The following is a 24,952-nucleotide window of genomic DNA, read 5'->3' on the forward strand; positions in this document are numbered from 1 at the left end:
GTTGAGTGTGAAAACCCCAGCAGCGTTGCAGTTCTTGACACAGACCAGTGCGCCTGGTACCTACTACCACACCCTGTTCAAAGGCACTTAAATCTTTTGTCTTTCCATTCACCCTCTGAATGGCACACACACAATCCATGTCTCAATTGTCTCAAGGCATAAAAATAGTTATTTAACCTGTCTCCCCCCCTTCATCTACACTGATGGAAGTGGATTCAATAAGGGATCATAGCTTTCAGCTGGATTCATCTGGTCAGTGTGTGTCATGGAAAGAGCAGGTGTTCTTAATGTTTTGTACAGTCATTATGAAATCAAAGCTACACACAACTCATCTAAAACCAAGTTCGCTCTGTGGGCTTGAAGTCACTCTCTGCACTTGTTAATCTTAACGACTGTCTCTTTATTTCGGCCCGGCTGAAGTGAATGTGTTTCCGTAGGATATTAAGCGCAGGGCTTTATTTGTTAACACAGCAGAGAGGCATTGAGCTAATGGGAGAGAGGCTAAATGTGGCAACCTGACCCTGTGTGTGCGTGAACGCGCACGTACACGCACGTGTGGCATGTGACTCCGTCTCCGAGCCGTGGTCAACGGGGTCTATTGTCTGGGAGCAGAGCAACAGAGGGAGGGAGAGATAAACAGATAGATAGATGGACAGAGGGGAGTGTGTGTGTGTGGTTTGGTGCTAACCCCCTGCCATCTTGTCAGGCTAATTCTCCATGGTGGAAGTCCAGATGGAGACTTCAGATAGCACAGGAATTACAGACCAATAGGATAATGGCATGGTCTAAATGAATGAAGGACGGTCTGGACTGCTGAACTGAACAGTGGCGTTTTCTCAAGCGGTCAGAGTAGACAAACACAGTGAAAACACTCGCCCCATTCTCTTTCTAGTTAGGGAAGCTCTTTACTTCGCACGCTTACCCAGAGAAATAGAGCGTCGTTAACCTTCATTCAATGAGATTATATTGTAATTATTTGTTCAAACCGTGCGCTCCTTCTATCACAGTATCCTGTCTGTCTGCCTGCCTGTCAGTCCGTCTTTCTGTCATTCTCACACATACACACACACGTCTCTCTGTCTGTCTGTCTGTCTGTCTGTCTGTCTGTCTGTCTGTCTGTCTGTCTGTCTGTCTGTCTGTCTGTCTGTCTGTCTGTCTGTCTGTCTGTCTGTCTGTCTGTCTGTCTGTCTGTCTGTCTGTCTGTCTGTCTGTTAGGTCAGAGGGGCCGGCTGTGAGCTGTCAGACCCCCCCCCCCCCCCCCTTTGGTACGGATCAATCCCACAGACCCTTTCATTGGTGCCTTTGATAGAGCAGTCACAGGACACACACACATACACACACACTTCTCCGCAGGACAGCCTCGAAATCAGATGGCTGTCGCAGTGCTGTCCCCATGCTCACCATGCAATACACACACACAGACACATACACACACACACAGACACACACACACACAGACACACACACACACACACACACCCTCTGGCCTCATCTCTGGTAGCGGTGTCCTCTCTGACAGCCACATTAGTCTAAGGGATAAAAGTGGAAGGGAATTGGATTTTCCTCTGCTGGGGGTGAGGGTTAGGATAGGCATTTATCAGTGTGTGTGTGTGTGTGTGGCATTTATCTCAGTGAGATAGTGATTTCATTTAGGGTGATGTATCACCGTCTTTACCCAGTATAGAGCTGTACTGTAGGACTCCCCAGTGTTGTTACTGACCTCCCCTGACAACCTTATCCTCCTGCCTCCCTCACCCCCGGCTCCCCCTCATTCCTCACCCATCTCGCTGACCTTCTCCTTTATTTCTCTCTCCGTACTCTTCCTACTCTCCCCTCACCCCTGACAACCATATTCCCCCCATACCTCTCCGCTCTCGTCCTGATCTCACCCTTCACCCTCCTCTTTCCATGTCACTCATCTCCTCCTCTCTCCTCCCTCTCTCTCTCTTTCCTCTCTCCTCCCTCTCTCTCTCTCTTTCCTCTCTCCTCCCTTCTCTCTCTCTCTCTTTCCTCTCTCCTCCCTTCTCTCTCTCTCTCTCTTTCCTCTCTCCTCCCTTCTCTCTTTCCTCTCTCCTCCCTTCTCTCTCTCTCTCTTTCCTCGCTCCTCCCTTCTCTCTCTCTCTCCTCCCTTCTCTCTCTCTCTTTCCTCTCTCCTCCCTTCTCTCTCGCTCTCTTTCCTCTCTCCCTGGGGGGGGTCGCGGGTACGGGGTCATGTAAAGCAGTGGGGTGCCTGCGTATGGGGGTACTTTGTTCGTCATTTGTAAGCCCCACCAGGTGCCAGGCGGGGAACTAGACCTGTCAATCAATCACATTGACTACCCCCTGCCTCCACCCCCTCATCACACATACAGGTGTTCATGTTCCCCCTCCCTTCGTCCGTCCCCCCCTGTCCCTTTCCCCCTCGACCCCAAGAGGCTGATCAGAATTCATGAGATCTCAAGACGGCCCCCTGCACACACACCCTGGTGGATTGGCCCATAGTAATTATTTCCTGACGTTTATGCATGGCCCTGATTAGAAGCTGTCACTGTGAATGATGACGACATGCCACACTGTACCCCAGAGAGAGAGGGAGAGGTGGAAGAGAGAGATGGGTTGAGGTGTGTGTGGGAGAAAGAGTGAATGAGGTTGGTCTCCGCTGTGACCACTAACTTCTCCTGGCTCTACCTTCTTGCCATCATCTCTCTGTAGTATGTATCTGTGTTGTGTTCTGTGTATAAATGTCCATGTGTTTTTCTCTCGGTCCTCAGGTAAGCCAGTATATCTGTGTTGTGTTCTGTGTATAAATGTCCATGTGTTTTTCTCTCGGTCCTCAGGTGAGCCAGTATATCTGTGTTGTGTTCTGTGTATAAATGTCCATGTGTTTTTCTCTCGGTCCTCAGGTAAGCCAGTATATCTGTGTTGTGTTCTGTGTATAAATGTCCATGTGTTTTTCTCTCGGTCCTCAGGTGAGCCAGTATATCTGTGTTGTGTTCTGTGTATAAATGTCCATCTGTTTTTCTCTCGGTCCTCAGGTAAGCCAGTATATCTGTGTTGTGTTCTGTGTATAAATGTCCATGTGTTTTTCTTTCGGTCCTCAGGTAAGCCAGTGATGATCATCACAGAGTTTATGGAGAATGGATCCCTGGATACCTTCCTGAAGGTTAGTTTGTGTTAACACACACACACACTACACTCTCATTGTTCCTGTACTACACTCTCATTGTTCCTGTACTACACTCTCATTGTTCCTGTACTACACTCTCATTGTTCCTGTACTACACTCTCATTGTTCCTGTACTACACTCTCATTGTTCCTGTACTACACTCTCATTGTTCCTGTACTACACTCTCATTGTTCCTGTACTACACTCTCATTGTTCCTGTACTACACTCTCATTGTTCCTGTACTACACTCTCATTGTTCCTGTACTACACTCTCATTGTTCCTGTACTACACTCTCATTGTTCCTCTCTGAAGGTCAGCGTGTGCTGCTCCTACAGTATTAAAACATCTCTGCTGTTCGAAAGAGAGATGGAAGGGAAAAGAAAGTGTTTGTAAAAAAGTACTAGAGTCCTTTCAGTTCTGAAAGAGAACCACTCGACCCCACTGGCCTCATTCGTACTGGATGAATTTACAGTAAAAGCCTATGGAGGGATTTACTCACAAACCTAGAAACGCACACACACACTACATCAGTAATGTTTGGGTTTGGTATACACAGATGGACAAATGGATGACCACGGGTGTTATGTCCATCTTTCTGCTCCTGTAGCCGTCCACTAGACCTTAATCCTGTTATAGCTACTTTACGTTACAGCAATATCATCCCACATTAATATCCTGTTCTACCACACGCACTCACGCACAAACACACAACAGCGCTCGCTCTCTCTCTCTCAGAGCAATATCCATCTACATCCCCTGCCGGTGTTTCAGCAGCTGTGGAGTAAGTTAATTAGGTCTTGTTTTGTGAAATGCTGATTGATTGCTCTGTCTTTTCAACCCACAGACTTCCTCTTTTATCAATCTCTCTCTATCATATAGCAGCACTTCCAGTAAGGGATATGAGGGCGAAGGGGGGGTTGGCGTGAGTGGGGGTTGGAGAGACGAAGGGAGGGAGAGAGGTTGGGGGAGAGAGACAGAAATATGGTGGGAGAGAGAGAGAAGGGGAGAGAAAGAGAGAGGGGGAGAGAGGGAGAGGGATGCTTTGTTTTTGTGACCGATGCTTAACTGATCTGGGGTCTAATGAAACACATGTAACCCTTGGTGGAGCTGGATGACTACGATTTTTATGAAGCCACTATTTATGAAAGTCATTATGCTGACTACCCAGATCGAACACCGCCGACGCGCGCGTGTGTGTGTGTGTGTGTATATGAACGAGTGGTCTTCTTCCTCTTTGGTGTCAGTTTTCATCATCATTCAGCCATATATTGTATTGTATTGTGAGTATTGTGGATGTGAATGTGCTCCACTTAATAAAGAGAATTGTATGTGTACTGCGGTAATGAGAGTAGTACAGTGGGGATCTGTTCTCAGTGACACAGCCTACTGTATATTAGTGGAACTGTGGAGAAGGATGTTTGAGATTGTGGGAGAAAAGAGTTCGTCAGGCTGTGGGGTGTAATTGACAGAGTAAGCCTACTGTGGTGTGGGCGTATACTGTATGTGTTCAATTCACGCCAATTCAATCAACTTTATTGTTCCACAAGGGCATGTTGTAGCTGGGTTGACGGTGACGACATAGACAAACCATATAACAGCAAACAACTTGTATACAACAGTGTCTCCCTCTCTCTCTCTCTCTCTCTCTCTCTCTCTCTCTCTCTCTCTCTCTCTCTCTCTCTCTCTCTCTCTCTCTCTCTCTCTCTCTCTCTCTCTCTCTCTCTCTCTCTCTCTCTCTCTCTCTCTCTCTCTCTCTCTCTCTCTCTCTCTCTCTCTCTCTCTCTCTCTCTCTCTCTCTCTCTCTCTCTCTCTCTCTCTCTCTCTCTCTCTCTCTCTCGCTTGCCCTCTCTCTCTCTCTCTCTCTCTCTCGCTTGCCCTCTCTCTCTCTCTGTGTTAGAAACACGACGGTCAGTTCACAGTGATCCAGTTGGTGGGCATGCTGCGTGGCATCGCGTCGGGCATGAAGTACCTGTCTGACATGAGCTACGTTCACCGAGACCTGGCTGCCCGCAACATCCTGGTCAACAGCAACCTGGTGTGTAAGGTGTCTGACTTCGGCCTGTCCCGAGTACTGGAGGATGACCCTGAGGCTGCATACACCACACGCGTAAGACAAACACATACCACACATGTAATGTCAATGAGAATGTGTTACTATACCGTACATGTAGGTAAAGGAATGTGCTAGTTAGACTGATACAGGGTGGGGTGGTGCGATTGGAATTTGGTTAGACCCTTACCCCCTTGGCACTTCATGAAGATATAAAAGGACTGGATAGGCATACAGTGCATTCAGAAAGTATTCAGACCCCTTCCCTTTTTCCACATTTTGTTACGTTACAGCCTTATTCTAAAATGTATTTTCCTCATCAATCTACACACAATATCCCATAACTACAAAGCGAAAACAAGTTTTGAGAAATACCTTATTTACATAAGTATTCAGACCTTTTGCTATGAGACTCGAAATTGAGCTCAGGTGCATCCACTTTCCATTGGTCATCCTTGAGATGTTTCTACAACTTGATTGGAATCCACCTGTGGTACATTTAATTGATTGGACATGATTTGGAAAGGCACACACCTATGTATATAAGGTCCCAGGGGAAAAAATCAAGCCATGATGTCGAAGGAATTGTCCATAGAGCTCCGAGACAGGATAGTGTCGAGGCACAGATCTGAGAAAGGGTACCAAAACATTTCTGCAGCATTTAAGGTCCCCAAGAACCCGATGGTCACTCTGACAGAGCTCCAGAGTTTCTCTGTGGAGATGGGAGAACCTTCAAGAAGGACAACCATCTCTGCAGCACTCCACCAATCAGGCCTTTATGGTAGAGTGGCCAGACGGAAGCCACTACTCAGTAAGAGACACATGACAGCCCACTTGGAGTTTACCAAAAGTTCCTAAAGGACTCTCAGACCATGAGAGAGAAGATTCTCTGGTCTGATGAAACCAAGATTGAACTCTTTGGCCTGAATGCCAAGCGTCACGTCTGGAGGAAACCTGGCACCATCCCTACGGTGAAGCATGGTGGTGGCAGCATCATGCTATGGGGATGTTCTGCAACGGCAGGGACTGGGAGACTAGTCAGGATCGAGGGAAAGATGAACGGAGCAAAGTAAAAATAGATCCTTGATGAAAACCTGCTCCAGAGCACTCAGGACCTTAGACTGGGGTGAAGGTTCACCTTCCAACAAGACAACGACCCTAAGCACACAGCATTGACAACACAGGAGTGGCTTCGGGACCAGTTTCTGAACGTCCTTGAGTGGCCCAGCCAGAGCCTGGACTTGAACCCGATCGAACATCTCTAAAGAGACCTGAAAATAGCTGTGCAGCAACGCTCCCCATCCAACCTGACAGAGCTTGAGAGGATCTGCAGAGAAGAATGGGAGAATCTCCCCAAATACAGGTGTGCCAAGCTTGTAGCGTCATACCCAAGAAGACTTGGGGCTGTAATCGCTGCCAAAGGTGCTTCAACAAAGTACTGAGTAAAGGGTCTGAATACTTATGTAAATGTGATATTTCACAGTTTTCTTTCTATAAATTTGCTGAAATTTCTACAAAACGGTTTTTGCTTTCTCATTATGGGTTATTGTGTGTAGATTGATGAGGGTAAAAAACTATTTCATCAATTTTAGAATAAGGCTGTAACACAACAAAATGTGGAAAAAGTCAAGGGATCTGAATACTTTCTGAATGCACTATATACTCTAAGGTAGGTGTAGCTATATATGGCTTTGGGTATAAGCAATGTGGTAATTGTACTGATAGTACTGTACTGAATTTTCCCCAATCCAATATTTTCAGATCTACAGTGGCTGCATTTACACAGGCAGCCCAATTCAGATTTTTTTTTTTCAGCACTGATCTGATTTTTCAAAAAAAATATTTCTGGAAAAAAATATCAGAAATGGGCTGCCTGTGTAAACACAGCCTTTGTAGATCTGAAAGGATTGGATTTTTATCAATTATCAATGAAAGCATTGGATTTTTATCAATGTTGTAGCGTACTGTATGTTTGTGAGGTTGAGGGACTGAGAGAAGATGGAGAGAAAGAGAGAGATTGCGAGAAGGAGAGAGCTTGTCAGTCCATGTCAGTGCCCCTGTCGCCCCAGTATGCGGTAATTGCAGGTTTGTCTGGGAAAATGCATTTCTTCTCTCACCTCTCTCATACCCTTCTTCACCTCAACCCTCATCCCCCCCTCTCCCTCTTACTCCTCACTCACCAGCCTTTCCCCTTTTCAACTCTCTCTACTTTCCATTTTCCCCCCTCACTCCTTCCCTGCCTATTGCCCCTTATTCCCTTCCTCTTTTGTGAGAGAAAGAGAGAGAGGTAGATTGAGAAATCCTGTGTGAAAGAGCCTGTCAATCTCTGTTAGTCTAACAGTGCCCCTTGTCCTCCCATTGGGATAATTGCAGGTTTATCAGAGAAAAAGCTTCTGTTTTTCTCACCTCTCTAGCTCACTGTTCACTCCCCTACTCCTCGCCCCATCATGCCCCAGAGATAAAAAGAGGAAGATTATACTAATGCCCAATGCCAGATCGACCCCTTACCCCCTACCTCCTTGGCACATCACACAGATCTAGAAGGACTGGATAAGCATATATATCTAGCTACAGTGCCTTCAGAAAGTATTCATACCCCTTGATTTATTCCCCATTTTGTTGTGTTACAGCCTGAATTCAAAATGGATTAAATGTATATCATTATCTCACTCATCTACACACAATAGCCCGTAGTAACAAAGTAAAAACATGTTTTTATAAATGTTAGCAAATGTATTGAACATGAAATACAGAAATATCAAATTAACATAAATATTCACACCCCTGAATAAAAACCTTGTTGAAGCACCTTTGGCAGCGTCATTCTGGGTAAGTCTCGTAAAAGATTTCTACACCTGAATTGGGCATAATTTGCCCATTTATTATTTTAAAAAATGTTCAAGCTTTGTCAAATTGGTTGTTGATCATTTTCATGCCATACATTTTCAAGAAGATTTAAGTCTAAACTGTAACTCGGACACATTCACTTTCTTTCACTGTCTTCTTGGCTGTTGATCATTGCTAGACAACCATTTTCAGGTCTTGCCATAAGACTTTCATGTAGATTTAAGTCCCAAATAATTCTTGACCACATTCACTGTCTTCTTGGTAAGCAACTCCAGTGTAGATTTGGCCTTGTGTTTTAGGTTATTGTTGTGCTGAAAGGTGAATTCATCTCCCAATGTCTGGTCGAAAGCAGATTGAACCAAGTTTTCCTCTAGGATTTTGCCTGTGCTTAACTCCATTCTGTTTACTTTTTATCCTAAAAAAAACTCCCCAGTCCTTAATGATTACAAGCATACCCATAACATGATGCAGCAACCACTATGCTTGAAAATATGGAGAGTGGTACTCGGTAATGTGTTGTATTCGAGTTTCCCCAAACATAACACTTTTCAGGACAAACAGTTTATTGCTTTGCCTCATTTTTTGCAGTATAACTGTAGTGCCTTGTTGCAAACAGCATGCATGATTTCAAATATTTGTATTCTGTGCCGGCTTCCTTCTTTTGTGGAGTAACTATAATGTAGTTGATCCATCCTCTGTTCTCATATCTCAGCAATTAAACTCTGTAACTGTTTTAAAGTCACCATTCGCCTCATGGTGAAATCCCTGAGTGGTTTCCTTCCTCGCGTGCAACTGGGAAGGATGCCTGTATGTTTGTAGTGACTGGGTATATTGCTACAACATCCACAGTGTAATTAATAACTTCACCATGCTCAAAGGGATATTCAATGTCTGCGTACATTTTTTTTATAGGTACCGTTCTTTGCGAGGCATTGAAAAACTTCCCTGGTCTTTGTGGTTGAAACTGTACTTGAAATTCGCTACTCGATTGAGAGACCTTACAGATACTTGTATGTGTGGGGGTACAGAGATGGGGTAGTCATTCAAAAATCATGTTAACCACTATTATTGAATATGGAAGGAGTCCATGCAATTTATCATGCGATTTGTTAAGCACAGTTTTACTCCTGAACTTAAGTAAGGCATGGCATAACAAAGGGGTTGAATACTTATTGACAATTCAGCTTGACCTTTTTTATTAATTTCTAAAATGTTCTACAAATAAAAATTCCACTTTGACATTATGCGGTATTATGTGTAGATCAGTGACACAAAATCTAAATTTAATCAGTTGTAAAAATCAGGATGTAACACAAGAAAATGTGGAAAAGTGAAGGACTGTGAATACTTTCTGAAGGCCCTGTAGGTGTAATATGGTTATATTTTCTGGTGCCTGTTAAAAGCCGAGCTGTAGCATTTAACTGTAGACAATGGAGTGATTTCTGACTGAGACGTGTATAGTACAAAGAGTAACAATAATGGCAATGGTCAAACACAGGTAGGCAGTCAAAAAACAAACAATACCTCACAACCATACAAACAGAAAGAACTGAACAGGGAGCTGATGAGACCAGGTGAGAAACGAACACAGGTGAAATCAATTAACAAAAATGAAAGACGGGGCTACGTTCCAGAATACAAAAGAAACAGGGCTACGTTCAAGAACAAAGAAAAATAACAAGGTTGACTAAGAAAAAAGCAGAACCTTACAGTACCCGCCAGGGAGGCTCCTGATGACCCAACGGCACCAGAGGGTGGAGGGGGCGGGGGAGCAGAGGTGGACGCCTACCTTGGGGGCGAGGTCCGACAGGCTGGTTCGCGAGGTGGTGGACTGACCCGACGTTTTGCGTCGAGGCTGATGTCCAGTGGGTCTGTTCGGGGGGGGTTCGACCCCGAGGTCGGGGAGTGGGACGATCTGGACGGTTATGGTGAAATGCCTAAATCATCTCTGGCTTGAGGAGGTCTTGGTCGGGGACCCAGGACCCGTCTTCATGCCCATAACCTTCCCAGTCCACTAGGTAGGGGATGCGACCTTTCAAGCGTTTGGAAACTTTGGATGGCCCGTATGGCGCACTGCGTGTAGAGACTGGAGGATAAAGAGGACTGTATTTGACTGGTTTTAAAAGAGACATGGAAGGACGAGGAGATTTTATACTGACGGGGTAACTGGAGGCAGTACGTGACGGTTGATGCGATGGGTTATCTTGAAGGGACCAATGAAGCGAGGACAGAACTTTTTGCAGGAGAGGCGGAGCTGGATGTCTCTGGTAGAGAGCCATACGCTGTCCGGGGCGAAAGAGTGGCGTAGGTAGGAGGTGTCTGTCGGCAAAGCGTTTCTGGGTATTAGAGGCTTCCTGCAGATGTCGGTGAGCGGTCTCCCATACCCGCTCACTACGCCGAAACCAGTCGTCGACAGCTGGGACAGTACCAGGCTCCGCCTCCCAAGGAAACATGGGGGGTTGGTAACCAAGGACACACTGAAACGGAGTAAGGTGGAGGGATGAGTGCATGAGTGAGTTCTGAGTGTATTCGGCCCAGGCCATATACCAACTCCAGTCGTGTGGAGAGGCAGAACATTGTTGGCGGTGGTACTTCCCTATTTCTTGGTTCAGGTGTTCCGTCTGCCCGTTGGTCTGGGGGTGGTACCCGGAGGAGAGGCTGAGGGTGACCCCCAGTTGGTCATAGAAGGCTCGCCACACCCGGGAGACAAACTGGGGCCTGCGGTCAGAGACGATGTCCTCCGGAATCCCATACAGACAGAACACCTGCTGGAACATACACCCCGCCAATTCCATGGCGTTAGGTAGATGAGGAACCAGACAACACGTTTTTGAAAAACGGTCTACTATGATAAGGATGGTGGTGTTACCAGACGATTCAGGAAGGTCTGTGATGAAGTCAACAGCTATGTGGGACCAGGGTCTGTGAGCGATTGGCAAAGGTTGAAGCTTCCCGGGGTGGGGGGATGATGAGGGATTTTGGTTTGGGTGCAGACTGGACAGGAGAGTACGTAATCCCTTACGTCGGATGCCAGTGAGGACCACCAGAACTTCCGGGCTAGATGTTCGGTGGTTCATGTAATGCCCGGATGTCCTGACCCCAAGAACGTGTGACAGCATTGCATCAGTTGGGGTCTAACAGCTGCTGGTACGTAACTCTTCCCAGCTGGTGTCTCAAGAGGAGCCGGGTCTGAGGTTAGGGCTTCTTGTATGGCAAAGTGTACCTCCCACTGTACCGGTCCCATAATGCAAGAGGAAGGAAGAATGGGTGTAGGGTCTGAGTTACTGGTCGGAAGGTCAAACTGGTGGGAGAGAGCATCAGCTTTTACATTTTTCCTTCCAGGGATGTATGTAACATGAAAATGGAAGTGTGTGAAGAGAGCCCAGCAGGCTTGTCTGGAGTTTAACCTCTTGGCCCCTCTGATATATTTCAGATTACGATGATCTGTTAGGACGAGAATGGGATGTGCGCCCTCCAACCAGTGGCGCCACTCAAGGGCCAGCTTGATGGCGAGGAGTTCTCTGTTCCCCACATCGTAATTCCTCTCAGCAGGGGATAACGTCCTGGAGAAGAAGGCACAGGGATGTGATTTGGGAGGGGTTCCCACACGCTGAGAGAGTATGGCTCCTACTTCGGAGGCATCCACCTCCATGGCGAAAGGAAGGGTCGGATCAGGTTGGCAAAGGACAGGAGCTGAGGTGAAGAGGCATTTCAAGTTGTTGAACGCAGTCAGGGTGGTATCAGTCCATGGAAGGGTTTGGGTCTTTTGGCTGGTAAGGGCAGTGAGGGGAGTGGCCGTGAACTGAAATTCCGAATGAACCGGCAATAGAAATTGGAGAACCCAATGAAACGTTGGAGTTCCTTAACGGTGGTGGGTTTGGGCCAGTTACGGTGGCGACTTTGTTCTCATCCATGCTGACCCCTCCAGGTGTCAGTACGAAGCTTACAGAGGTTATATGGAAGGCACTCTTTTCAGTCTTCACTAAAAGGTTATGGTCAAGGAGCCATTGAAGAACCTTTTGCACGTGCTGTATGTGTTCCTTCGGGGAGTAGGAGTAAATCAGGATGTCATCAATGTAGACGATGAGAAAGCGGTTGATCATATCCTGGAAAACCTCATTCATAAAGGATTGGAAGACGGCGGAGGCGTTCGTAAGGCATGACCAGGTATTCGTAGTGCCCTCGAGCGGTGATAAAGGCCGTCTTCCATGCGCTGCCTTCGTATACGGACAAGGTTATATGCACTTCACAAGTCTACTTTAGTATAGATGTTGGCGCGGCCCACTTGTTCAAGGGTCGCTGGGATCAGAGGAAGAGGGAAACGGTTATTGACCGTGACGTCATTCAGGGAACGATAATCAATACATGGACGGAGACAACTGTCCGTTTTTCCGACGCAGCCAGGGAAGAAGAACGACAAATGAAACCGTTTGAGTGACTTGTTGCCACGAGATGGCAGGGTCGTGACGACAAAGCTAGGGGGGTCCGAGGATGAGTCGCTGTTTGGGGGATGAGAGTTCCATGAGTTGAATGGTTTCGGTGTGGAAGACTCCAATCTGGAGGGTGACTCTCTGTGTCAGGTGCGTAATGAAGCCCGTGCCCATTGGCTGCCCGTCCAGGGTGTTAATCCTTAAGGGAGGGGTGACAGGTGTTAGATCAATGTCAAGCTCTTGTACTAGCTTGTGATCGATAAAATGACCTGCTGCTCCCGAATCTTTCAAGCCTTCTACGTACTTGGTAACCCCCGTCGCGGTTATCAATACTGGGAAGAGAATTGCTTCTGGGAGATATTTAAAAGTAAGGACACGCCTAGGGGGACCCTTCTCATCTCTCTGTGTGTGGAGGGAGGGGGGGGGGGCGTACAGGGCAATGGCTGAGTAGATCTTTCGCTCCACACTATAGGCAGAGCCCTTTTTGGATCCGCTTTTAACGTTCGATGCACGGGGGAGGAGCATGGCCCAACTGCATGGGTTCTGGAAGACTCGGACGGGATGACATAAAGAGAATGTTTCGGGTTCCTGGGTGGCAGAGTTCTTCAGCGGTCGGTGATGAGGTGTTCGATGGAGATGGACATATAAATGCATTGACTTAAAATCCAGAAGGTAACCTCTACAGGCCAGCTCCGCCTGAAGTTCCCTGTTGAGCCTTCTTCGGAGACGGTAAGTAAAGCAGCCTCATTCCATCCACTCCCTGCAGCCATGGTGCGGAACTCGAGGGCATACTCGGCAGCTGAATTGCGTCCTTGTTGAAGTTCTATGAAGAGGTCTCCTATAGGACGACTGGAGGGAGAGTGATCGAATACCTCTTTGAAGAGGGTGTGGAAATGGGTCTCGGATCCGAGTTCTGTGCTGTTGGCAGTCCATATGGCGGTGGCCCAATCCAGGGCTTTGCCTGTGAGTAGAGACACAACAAAATCCACCCTGCTGTTGTCGGTGGCGAAGTTAGTGGGGTTGTGCTCAATGTATTTGCTGCATTGCATCAGAAATCCCTGACATTTCCCAGGTGAACCGTCATATTTTCCAGGCATTGATATGTATGCAGGAGGGCTATGGGTTACGATACCTGGCATTGGAGGAGCAGGGATAGACTGGCGGAGAAGATGGCAAATTTCCTCCATAAGCTCCTCTTGCTGGGTTAGGTGCCGCTGTAGCTCCACTGAATCAATTCCATTTTTAGGTGAGGTATTCTGTAGTGAATCCTCAGGGAGATAAACAATGGTCAAACACACGTAGGCAGTCAAAAACAAACAATACCTCACAACCATACAAACAGAAAGAACTGAACTAAATAGGGAGCTGATGAGACCAGGTGAGAAACCAACACAGGTGAAATCAATGAACAAAAATGAAAGACGGGGCTACGTTCCAGAACACAAAGAAACAGGGCTACGTTCAAGAACACAAAGAAAAAGAACACAAGGTTGACTAGGAAAAGAAAAGCAGAACCTTACAAGACTAGCTATATTTCTTAGATGATAATAGCAGGGCTGGACAACCTTCTTTCCATGCAGCTAGAGGTTTAGGTCAGGGTCAATGAAGATGCCAAGGTTTCTGGCCGTAGGCTTTACATTGGTGGACAAATATCCAAGGTTATTTACAATCTGGGTTCTAGCAAGGTAGGTGCCAAATAAAACCACCTCTGATTTCATATCATTGAGCTGGAGAAATTTGTCAGACATCCAACATTTGATGTCAGCAAGACACTTGTGAAAGGTAGCTACGCTTGCTTGGTCACTCGGTCAGATTGGTAAAAAAGCTGCGTGTCATCCGCATAGCAGTGAAACTGAATGTTATGATTGCGGATGACGTCGCCAAAGGGAAGCATGTAGAGGGGAAAAAGGATGGGGCCCAGAATTGACCCCTGAGGGACACCATAGTGAATTGATGCTGGGGATGATGCTGAACCACCCCATGCATATTCATTGAGAAACGTATGCTACATAGATATGACCTGAACCAGTCGAGGGCAACGCCGGAGATTCCCACTCATCTTTCCAGCCCGTCAGCAAGGATGTTCTGATCAATAGTATCAAATGCTGCACTGAGTTCTAAAATAACTCAAATGGAGCATTCACCGGCATCGGCAGCCAACAGAAGGTCATTACTGACTTTAAATAAAGCAGTTTTCATGCTGTAAAATGAGTGGAAGCCCGACTGGAATTTTTCAAATAAGTTGTTTATACTCAAATAAGCCACAAATTGCTTGAAAAAAACATAGTCTACAATCTTGGATAAAAAAGGGATGTTTAGAGATCTATAACGTGTCAGTCGCTCACTAGTAGATACTGTACATCTACACACACAGTCAGCAGTGTCAGGAGACTCACACACATACATCTACAGGCCATAGAGGGAAGGAGGGAGAGGGAGGGGGTAGGGGAGAAGGAAAGATGCAGAGAGAGAGAGAGAGAGGGGGAAGATAGAGAAAGAGAGACAGAGAGAAAGAGTGGAGTGAGATGAACAGAGAGGGGGGGGGGTTAGTGGGGGAGATGGGGGAGGGGTGTGACTGCTTACTTTGTCTCTTTCATTTGACTTTGACCAGATAGCTGGGACTAGGAGTGCAGCAGTAGCAGCATGTTAAGACTGGTGTGATCTGTATAGGGAGCCAACCAGGCATCATTAATGCCGTCTCCTCTGTCCTCCTTATACACAGTCAGTCCCAATGCCTTTTAAAAGCCTGTTTTCTGCTATGCCTACTCCATATACACTCCTTTGATCCTTATTTTCCTCCTGAACAACAAAGGGGAAAAGGCTTGTGAAAGACGAGTGAAAGAGGACAGATGGAGGAGTGAAGTCAAAGCTCTACTGTGTTCCCTGTTATTGTGCGAATAGAAAGAAATGCTTTGGGTTTGTGTTTTAATCAATGAATATAATGAGGCACATCCCTATGACTACTCTATTCTGTGTTTCAGTGCAGTTCTTTGAGCTTTCCTACCTACGCACCCACAACAGGGATTGTTCCTCTCTCTCTTTCAATAGAATTCAATGAGTTGAATTGGTACATATTGCCAAAGCAGATAGTCATGAATCGTAGTCGTTTGTAAATCCTGTATTAACCTTTCAAGTAATGTTTTATTAACCCTTTCTACATTTATTGTCAACCATTTACAAACCTGTTATTAACCCTTCCAGGGAGGGAAGATCCCCATCCGATGGACGTCTCCAGAGGCCATTGCCTACAGGAAGTTCACGTCAGCCAGTGACGTGTGGAGCTACGGCATCGTCATGTGGGAGGTGGTCTCATACGGAGAGAGACCCTACTGGGAGATGTCCAACCAGGATGTGAGTCGTTTCATTATAATAAAGCACAGTGTATAGCTGATATGGTATATATTCATCAATGATTTGCTATTGATGGCTGGTTTTGTGCGGAAGCTAGGCGGACTCAGTTGGCTTTCTCTCCCATCCTCGGTGGATTAGAATTATTATGATGACAATTTTTGTGATTGACTAGGGTCTATCTAATCCGCCCCTATTTCTCTCTCTCTCTATGTCTCTTTCTCTCTCCCTCCCCGTATTTCCAGGTGATAAAAGCGATAGATGAGGGATACCGTCTCCCGGCCCCTATGGACTGTCCTGTTGTCCTCCACCAGCTGATGTTGGACTGCTGGGAGAAGGGCCGCAGCGAACGGCCCAAGTTTGGCCAGATCGTCACCACCCTGGACAAGCTGATCAGAAACCCAGCCAGACTCCGAGAGCTGGCCAACAGCTCAGTATGGTGAGTTACAAATCAAATCAAATCAAATGTATTTATAAAGCCCTTCTTACATCAGCTGATATATCAAAGTGCTGTACAGAAACCCAGCCTAAAACCCCAAACAGCAAGTAATGCAGGTGTAGAAGCATGGTGGCTAGGAAAAACTCCCTAGAAAGGCCAAAACCTAGGAAGAAACCTAGAGAGGAACCAGGCTATGAGGGGTGGCCAGTCCTCTTCTGGCTGTGCCGGGTGGAGATTATAACAGAACATGGCCAAGATGTTCAAATGTTCATAAATGACCAGCATGGTCAAATAATAATAATCACAGTAGTTGTCGAGGGTGCAACAAATCAGCACCTCAGGAGTAAATGTCAGTTGGCTTTTCATAGCCAATCATTGAGAGTAGCTCTACCGCTCCTGCTGTCTCTAGAGAGTTGAAAACAACAGGTCTGGGACAGGTAGCACGTCCGGTGAACAGGTCAGGTTTCCTTAGCCGCAGGCAGAACAGTTGAAACTGGAGCAGCAGCACGGCCAGGTGGACTGGGGACAGCAAGGAGTCATCATGCCAGGTAGTCCTGAGGCATGGTCCTAGGGCGCAGGTCCTCCGAGAGAGAGAGAGAAAGAAAGAAAGAGAGAAAGAGAGAATTAGAGAGAGCATACTTAAATTCACACAGGACACCGGATAAGACTGGAGAAATACTCCAGATATAACAGACTGACCCTAGCCCCCCGACACATAAACTACTGCAGCATAAATACTGGAGGCTGAGACAGGAGGGGTCAGGAGACACTGTGGCCCCATCCGATGATACCCCCGGACAGGGCCAAACAGGCAGGAGATAACCCCACCCACTTTGCCAAACCACAGCCCCCACACCACTAGAGGGATATCTTCAACCACCAACTTACCATCCTGAGACAAGGCCGAGTATAGCCCACAAAGATCTCCGCCACGGCACAACCCAAGGCGGGGCACCAACCCAGACAGGAAGACCACGTCAGCGACTCAACCCACTCAAGTGACGCACCCCTCCTAGGGATGGCATGGAAGAGCACCAGTAAGCCAGTGACTCAGCCCCTGTAATAGGGTTAGAGGCAGAGAATCCCAGTAGAGAGAGGGAAACCAGCCAGGCAGAGACAGCAAGGGCGGTTCGTTGCTCCAGAGCCTTTCCGTTCACCTTCACACTCCTGGGCCAGACTACACTCAATCATATGACCTACTGAAGAGATTAGTGTTCAGTAAAGACTTAAAGGTTGAGACCGAGTCTGCGTCTCTCACATGGGTAGGCAGACCATTCCATAAAAATGGAGCTCTATAGGAGAAAGCTCTGCCTCCAGCTGTTTGCTTATAAATTCTAGGGACAATTAGGAGGCCTGCGTCTTGTGACCGTAGCGTACGTGTAGGTATGTACGGCAGGACCAAATCAGAAAGATGGGTAGGAGCAAGCCCATGTAATGCTTTGTAGGTTAGCAGTAAAACCTTGAAATCAGCCCGTGCCTTAACAGGAAGCCAGTGTCGGGAGGCTAGCACTGGACTAATACGATTTAAAAAATTGGTTCTAGTCAGGATTCTAGCAGCCGTATTTAGCACTAACTGAAGTTTATTTAGTGCTTTATCCGGGTAGCTGGAAAGTAGAGCATTGCAGTAGTCTAACCTAGAAGTAACAAAAGCATGGAATAAGTTTTCTGCATCATTTTTGGACAGAAAGTTTCTGATTTTTGCAATGTTACGTAGATGGAAAAAAGCTGTCCTTGAAACAGTCTTGATATGTTCGTCAAAAGAGAGATCAGGGTCCAGAGTAACGCAGAGGTCCTTCACAGTTTTGTCTGAGACGACTGTACAACCATCAAGATTAATTGTCAGATTCAACAGAAGATCTCTTTGTTTCTTGGGACCTAGAACAAGCAAATCTGTTTTGTCCGAGTTTAAAAGTAGAACGTTTGCAGCCATCCACTTCCTTATGTCTGAAACATAGGCTTCTAGGGAGGGCAATTTTGGTCCTTCACCATGTTTCATTGAAATGTACAGCTGTGTGTCATCCGCATAGCAGTGAAAGTTAACATTATGTTTTCAAATGACTTCCCCAAGAGGTAAAATATATAGTGAAAACAATAGTGGTCCTAAAACGGAACCTTGAGGAACACCGAAATTTACAGATAAGATCTAAACCAGGCCAGAACTTGTCCGTGTAGACCAATTTGGGTTTCCAATCTCTCCAAAAGAATGTGGTGATCGATGGTATCAAAAGCAGCACTAAGGTCTAGGAGCACGAGGACAGATGCAAAGCCTCAGTCTGACGCCATTAAAAGGTCATTTACCACCTTCACAAGTGCAGTCTCAGTGCTGTGATGGGGTCTAAAACCAGACTGAAGCATTTCGTATACATTGTTTGTCTTCAGGAAAGCACTGAGTTACTGCGCAACAGCTTTTTCATTTTTTTTTGAGAGGAATGGAAGATTCGATATAGGCCGATATTTTTTAAATATTTTCTGGGTCATGGTTTGGCTTTTCAAGAGAGGCTTTATTACTGCCACTTTTAGTGAGTTTGGTACACATCCGGTGGATAGAGAGACATTTATTATGTTCAACATAGGAGGGCCAAGCACAGGAAGCAGCTCTTTCAGTAGTTTAGTTGGAATAGGGTCCAGTATGCAGCTTGAAGGTTTAGAGGCCATGATTATTTTCATCATTGTGTCAAGAGATATAGTACTAAAACACTTAAGTGTCTCTCTTGATGCTAGGTCCTGGCAGAGTTGTGCAGACTCAGGACAACTGAGCTTTAGAGGAATACGCAGATTTAAAGAGGAGGCCTTAATTTGCTTTCTAATGATTATGATCTTTTCCTCAAAGAAGTTCATGAATTTATTACTGCTGAAGTGAAAGCCATCCTCTCTTGGGGAATGCTGCTTTTTAATTAGCTTTGCGACAGTATCAAAAATACATTTCGGATTGTTCTTATTTTCCTCAATTAAGTTGGAAAAATATGATGATCGAGCAGCTGCACGGTACTGTCTTTCCAAGCTAGTCGGAAGACTTCCAGTTTGGTGTGGCGCCATTTCCGTTCCAATTTTCTGGAAGCTTGCTTCAGAGCTCGGGTATTTTCTGTATACCAGGGAGCTAGTTTTTTATGACAAATGTTTTTCGTTTTTAAGGGTGCAACTGCATCTAGGGTATTGCGCAAGGTTAAATTGAGTTCCTCAATTAGGTGGTTAGCTGATTTTTGTCCTCTGACGTCCTTGGGTATGCAGAGGGAGTCTGGAAGGGCATCAATGAATCTTTGGGTTGTCTGAGAATTTATAGCACGACTTTTGATGCTCCTTGGTTGGGTTCTGAGCAGATTATTTGCTGCGATTGCAAACGTAATAAAATGGTGGTCCGATAGTCCAGGTTTATGAGGAAAAACATTAAGATCCACAACATTTATTCCATGTGACAAAACTAGGTCCAGAGTATGACTGTGAGTAGGTCCAGAGACATGTTGGACAAAACCCACTGAGTCGATGATGGCTCCGAAAGCCTTTTGGAGTGGGTCTGTGGACTTTTCCATGTGAATATTAAAGTCACCAAAATTAGAATATTATCTGCTATGACTACAAGGTCCGATAGGAATTCAGGGAACTCAGTGAGGAACGCTGTATATGGCCCAGTATGCCTGTAAACAGTAGCTATAAAAAGTGATTGGGTAGGCTGTATAGATTTCATGACTAGAAGCTCAAAAGATGAAAACGTCGGGTTTATTTTGTAAGTTGTAATTTGCTATCGTAAATGTTAGCAACACTTCCGCCTTTGCGGGATGCACGGGGGATATGGTCACTAGTGTAACCAGGAGTTGAGGCCTCATGTAACACAGTGAATTCATCAGGCTTAAGCCATGTTTCAGTCAGGCCAATCACATCAAGATTAACATTAAGTAGCCCTATTTTGAGATGTGAGGTATCACGATCTCTTTCAATAATGGCAGGAATGGAGGAGGTCTTTATTTTAGTGAGATTGCTAAGGCGAACACCGCCATGTTTAGTTTTGCCCAACCTAGGTCGAGGCACAGACACGGTCTCAATGGGGATAGCTGAGCTGACTACACTGACTGTGCTAGTGGCAGACTCCTCTAAGCTGGCAGGCTGGCTAACAGCCTGGTGCCTGGCCTGCATCCTATTTCATTGTGGAGCTAGGGGAGTAAGAGCCCTGTCTATGTTCGTAGATAAGATGAGAGCACCCCTCCAGCTAGGATGGAGTCCGTCACTCCTCAACAGGCCAGGCTTGGTCCTGTTTGTGGGTGAGTCCCAGAAAGAGGGCCAATTATCTACAAATTCTATCTTTTGGGAGGGGCAGAGAACAGTTTTCAACCAGCGTTACAATGGGTCAAAAACTCAGTCTTCAGGCACACACTGTCAGATCCAGAATAAACTATTAGAACTAGTATCTGGACTGTTTGGGATATTTAACTATGCTGATAAGAATGTGTATATTCTGTCCTGTTTGCCCAGCAGGGAAGACCCAACCACTCCGGAGTTCAGTGTGAGTACGGTGGAGGAGTGGCTGGAGGCCATCAAGATGGACCAGTACAAGGAGAACTTCACCAGCGCTGGATACGTCACACTGGACTCTGTCCTCTACATCACCATCAGGTGAGAGACATGGGCAGGGCTGAGCTGGGCAGGGCTGAGCTAGGCTGAGCTGAAGCGGGGTTGAGCAGGGCTAAGCTGAGGCTGGGCTGAGCTGGGTTGGGGAAAGGGGAGTAGGAGGAAGCAGAGCTGGGGAAAAGGGGGGAGTCTGTTGTTGCTGCTGTTTGGCATTTTTCTAAGTCCCTTTTTGCTCTGTCCTCTTCCGTAGTGAGCTCGTTAAGATGGATGTGATTTTGGCGGGTCACCAGAAGAAGATCCTCTCCAGTGTCCAGAGCCTGCAAACCCAGGGGACCCACGTCCAAGTATAACAGTTTCCCCATAGAGACACACTGAGAGAGAGAGGGCCAAAATGGACGCTCTGCTTTGAGTTTAACCACTGAGACACGCTGAGATTAAGCCAATATAGACATCTTGGGTTGGGTTTCCCCATACAAAGACACTTAGATGGAGCCGTAATGGACGCTCGGCTCCTTTACTTCCTCTTCGCAGCTTCACCATTCCACCCGTCCTGGATGTTTTGATAGCGTAGGCACTTCCAGCTTCTGTCCACGCACTTAGAGGCTTAGCAACCCAGCAACCTCAGAAACCAGGCTACATCCAAGACGTCTCTGACCGTATCAATAAGAACAACAAAAATGGTAAAAATAAAAAATGAATTCGATTGTAATTATCATCACTGTCTGTGGAGTTTAGTGTACAGTTGTTTTTATGGTTGTTTTGGTTTATCGTTTTACAATAAGCTGTTTTTTATTTTATACACAGTTTATGGTTCCAGGAGATATTGTATATGTATAGATAAATGTTTACAAGAGCTGTGTGTCAGTACGCCAGTCTAGAACTGAACGTAAAGTTTGTATCAGGGGTCAGGCAACGCAGGTGGGATGTTCCTTCCTGGTGCATGTGTTGCCAGGCCCCTCCCCTTCCAATAAGCGCCTCCCCCAGGACGCTATTAGACGTATCATGGATGTGTGAGGGAGATAGGAGAAATAGAGAGATGTGAAAATGAGATGGAGATGTCTGTTCGTGGTCTCAGAAGACTTCCATTCCGTTTGGCCAGGAACAGATAGGGCTTCCATAGCCACTGCTTCCAGACGCACACAGTTCACTTGAGTAAGTTCATTTAGTACAGCCTACAGCAGCAACGTATAGGATGCCGTCAGTAAGAGACCTGCAGGGCAATACAGTGTTAGCACATTTTCTTCCAAGTGTTGGCCTCCTCAGTTGGAGAAGCTGTAACGGTTGGTGACAGAAGAAGAAGTAGATAACCTTGTATGTGTGACGTTGACACTGTTTGGAATGTGTATCTGTTTCTCAGACGTTGTGCCATGTACAGTTAGTATTGCTCTGAAATGTTGAGCAAAGTCAGACTTGATTGTGAGGTAGACTTGACTTGAGTAGACTGTGCTGAGTGATGTTTTTTGCCTCATTTCACCTCTGATTAATATGGGTTCATTCACGGTTTGTCCTAACCACCTCCGTTCAGTAATGCCAACGGCGTCCAAATCTACAAGAGTCAATGTCCTATTCAAGCAAACCTGCTAACCTAATTTCCTGGATAAGTGAAAAAACATCAATGTCCCGTGTTCAACAAAACAAAGTTTTCAATGTGAAACGAAGGAAATTCAACGGCATATCAAAACCAACATTCCCTCTCACTTTGGGGAGGGGAGGGTGGAGTTTTGCACTTATCTAGGAAATCCAGCGAGCCGCTTTGATTGAATGTGGTCGTCAATGTCCACTGCACCCCTGTATGTATCTGGTTATGTTTATGATAACAGTGTTATTCTGCTACCTGACTAGACAGCAAACGCACCAACATATATACCATTGTACCATACTGTAAAATATGTACAGAGTTGATTTGAAACTCTAGAATGTTTGTAACAATGACGGTGATGATGATGATGATGATTACGGTGAAAACGATGGTAACGGTGTACTTTTATTCTGAAGGAGGAGAGAAATCTGGCATTTTTTCTTGCGGAGGCGGGTCATAGGAGAGAGGCAGCGTGCGATTCGTTGACCTGGCCTATGGAATGTACGTTACGTAGCATGGGTATTAAGTTTCAGTCTTTGATTGACAGGTGACCCGGGAGTGCAGTTTTCACTCGGCCGTCGACCTGGGGACGCTCGACTTTTAGATGCCTTATTTACTGTGCTACCTTTCTGCTCCTCCCCTGATCCCCATAGAGGCGGAGTTATGACTACATCTGTATATAGTATTTATCTGTTTCCCCGAGGTGGCGTCACAGAAAATATCTTCTTTTTTAAACTGAAAACCCCCAGGCTGTTATCACCTCTGTTTTGGTTCTCAAAAAAATATTATACATAAAACTATACTGCTGCTGTAAATCAACCACCAGTTTATTGGAAGCTGTATTGAAAAACACATTAGAAAGTCAACTTTTCATGTTTGTTTTGTTTTAGGAATTTGACCTGTTGGTGTACATGTCTAAACTAGGGGGTCAATGTATAGCAGAGAGAAGTTATAATTATTCCCTTCGTATCCCAAAGCTATGTGAAGTGTTCCAATGCCTCCCACACATAATATGGAGATGAGCAAATCTCAACAGCTAAATGAACCTTTGTCTTTCCAATGTGTCTCTGAAGGTGTCTATTAATGATGCGTTACCAACAAATTATGTATTCGTTATAGTGAATGGATGGAGTTGCCAGAAGCCTTTTGCGGTGTCATCAATTAGATTCAAATATTCAACAAAGGACAGCAGCATATTGCGTCTGTTCGTTCAGACTCAAAACAGCAAAATACTGCAAGACAGCTGTCTGTCAGTACTCATCATTTTACACTTTGAAATTGTCCTCGTTTGGTGAGCTAATCCATCACTCCCCAACCGGACGTCATAACCTTTGACCCCTATCTCACGACCCTTGAACCTTAGCCAGGCTCTGAGTTCTTTCACGTGGATGGATAAAGTTTCCCCTTGGCACTGTTCAAAGGTCAGTTTTGTGTTCCCCGCCTAACAGTTAAAGTAAGGATATGGAAATAGTAAGCTGATCCTTAATAATTGTTGGTGAAGACTTCTACCCTCAGCCAGGCTGGTTATTTACATGTTCCCAGACTGATTCCTTGTGAGATTGTTCTCTCGCTCTCCCTGGTCTTTCTTCCTTCCTGCCCTTGGCCCATTATATTTATCATGGCAGATTTCTATGCGCTTGTTCAAAAGGTGTACTCATTCTAAAGTCCTTCATGTTGCTGTAATAAATATGCTAATATTTTTTATTTCTCACCTGAAGCTCTTGGTGTCTTACTTTTCTTTTACTCACACACACACACGCACACACACACACACACACACACACACACACACACACACACACACACACACACACACACACACACACACACACACACACACACACACACACACACACACACACACACACACACACACACACACACACACACACACACACATCAGAGACGTACACACACGGTCACACTCTCAAATGTATAATAATGGCTATGCCTGAGCTTGTAGTATTTCCCAGGGGTCGGTGGTATAATGGAAGACTATGCGTGGCACTATGGCACTATGCGTGTGAAGAAACGTAAAGCTGAAGCTTAATCAGGCTTTGTGTCATTTAGGTTTAGGTTTTATTAGATAGTACAAAGTCAGTCGCTGCCTGTTAAGGATTCCTACATGCACCATGCCTGTTCTGAAAACACTAGATAACATGGCGGCACTAAGGAGGGCGCGCGTCTTGCCAGTTCCTGCTCGCCTAGCTTTTTTTATGGCTATTTTTACGTTAATTATTACTTTGTTTGCTCAGAATGTTCATGCAATAATTTCCTACGACAGACACACTTCTGGATCATGAATCAGAAGCTACACACTTATCTCTTGGCCTCCCAGATCTGGAGTACTAGATTCGCTCCTTTGTTCCCCGCACAGTGGGCTTACCTGTTGCTGCTGACCAAGATGACCGAAGGCAACACCGGCGAGGAAGGAAAGGGAACTCCAAGCTAGGTTAGTGTTATCCAGGATTTTGGGACGTCCCTACCCTAAACCCTAACCCATACCCTTAACCTAACCCTAACCCTAACCTTATCCATAACCTTTACATAA

At 45.9% G+C, this 24,952-nt stretch overlaps 1 protein-coding gene across 2 annotated transcripts in view; it reads left to right on the forward strand.

Annotated features, from left to right (window-relative positions):
• Positions 1-24,112, forward strand: part of epha4b (eph receptor A4b) — a 137,273-nt gene extending 113,161 nt beyond the window's left edge. Inside the window, exons 14-19 of one of the 2 annotated variants that reach the window (XM_071377115.1) lie at positions 3,081-3,142; positions 5,046-5,255; positions 15,677-15,826; positions 16,069-16,262; positions 20,727-20,867; positions 21,073-24,112. In XM_071377115.1, the coding sequence (XP_071233216.1) occupies positions 3,081-3,142; positions 5,046-5,255; positions 15,677-15,826; positions 16,069-16,262; positions 20,727-20,867; positions 21,073-21,172 (857 nt within the window). In that variant the 3' untranslated portion in view covers positions 21,173-24,112. The remainder of the gene's footprint in view (positions 1-3,080; positions 3,143-5,045; positions 5,256-15,676; positions 15,827-16,068; positions 16,263-20,726; positions 20,868-21,072) is intronic. The other variant, XM_071377116.1, reaches the window with a different exon arrangement.
• The last annotated feature ends 840 nt before the right edge of the window (positions 24,113-24,952 follow it).

The sequence above is a fragment of the Salvelinus alpinus genome, chromosome 30 (assembly GCF_045679555.1).
Source record: "Salvelinus alpinus chromosome 30, SLU_Salpinus.1, whole genome shotgun sequence".
Lineage (NCBI taxonomy): Eukaryota > Metazoa > Chordata > Actinopteri > Salmoniformes > Salmonidae > Salvelinus > Salvelinus alpinus.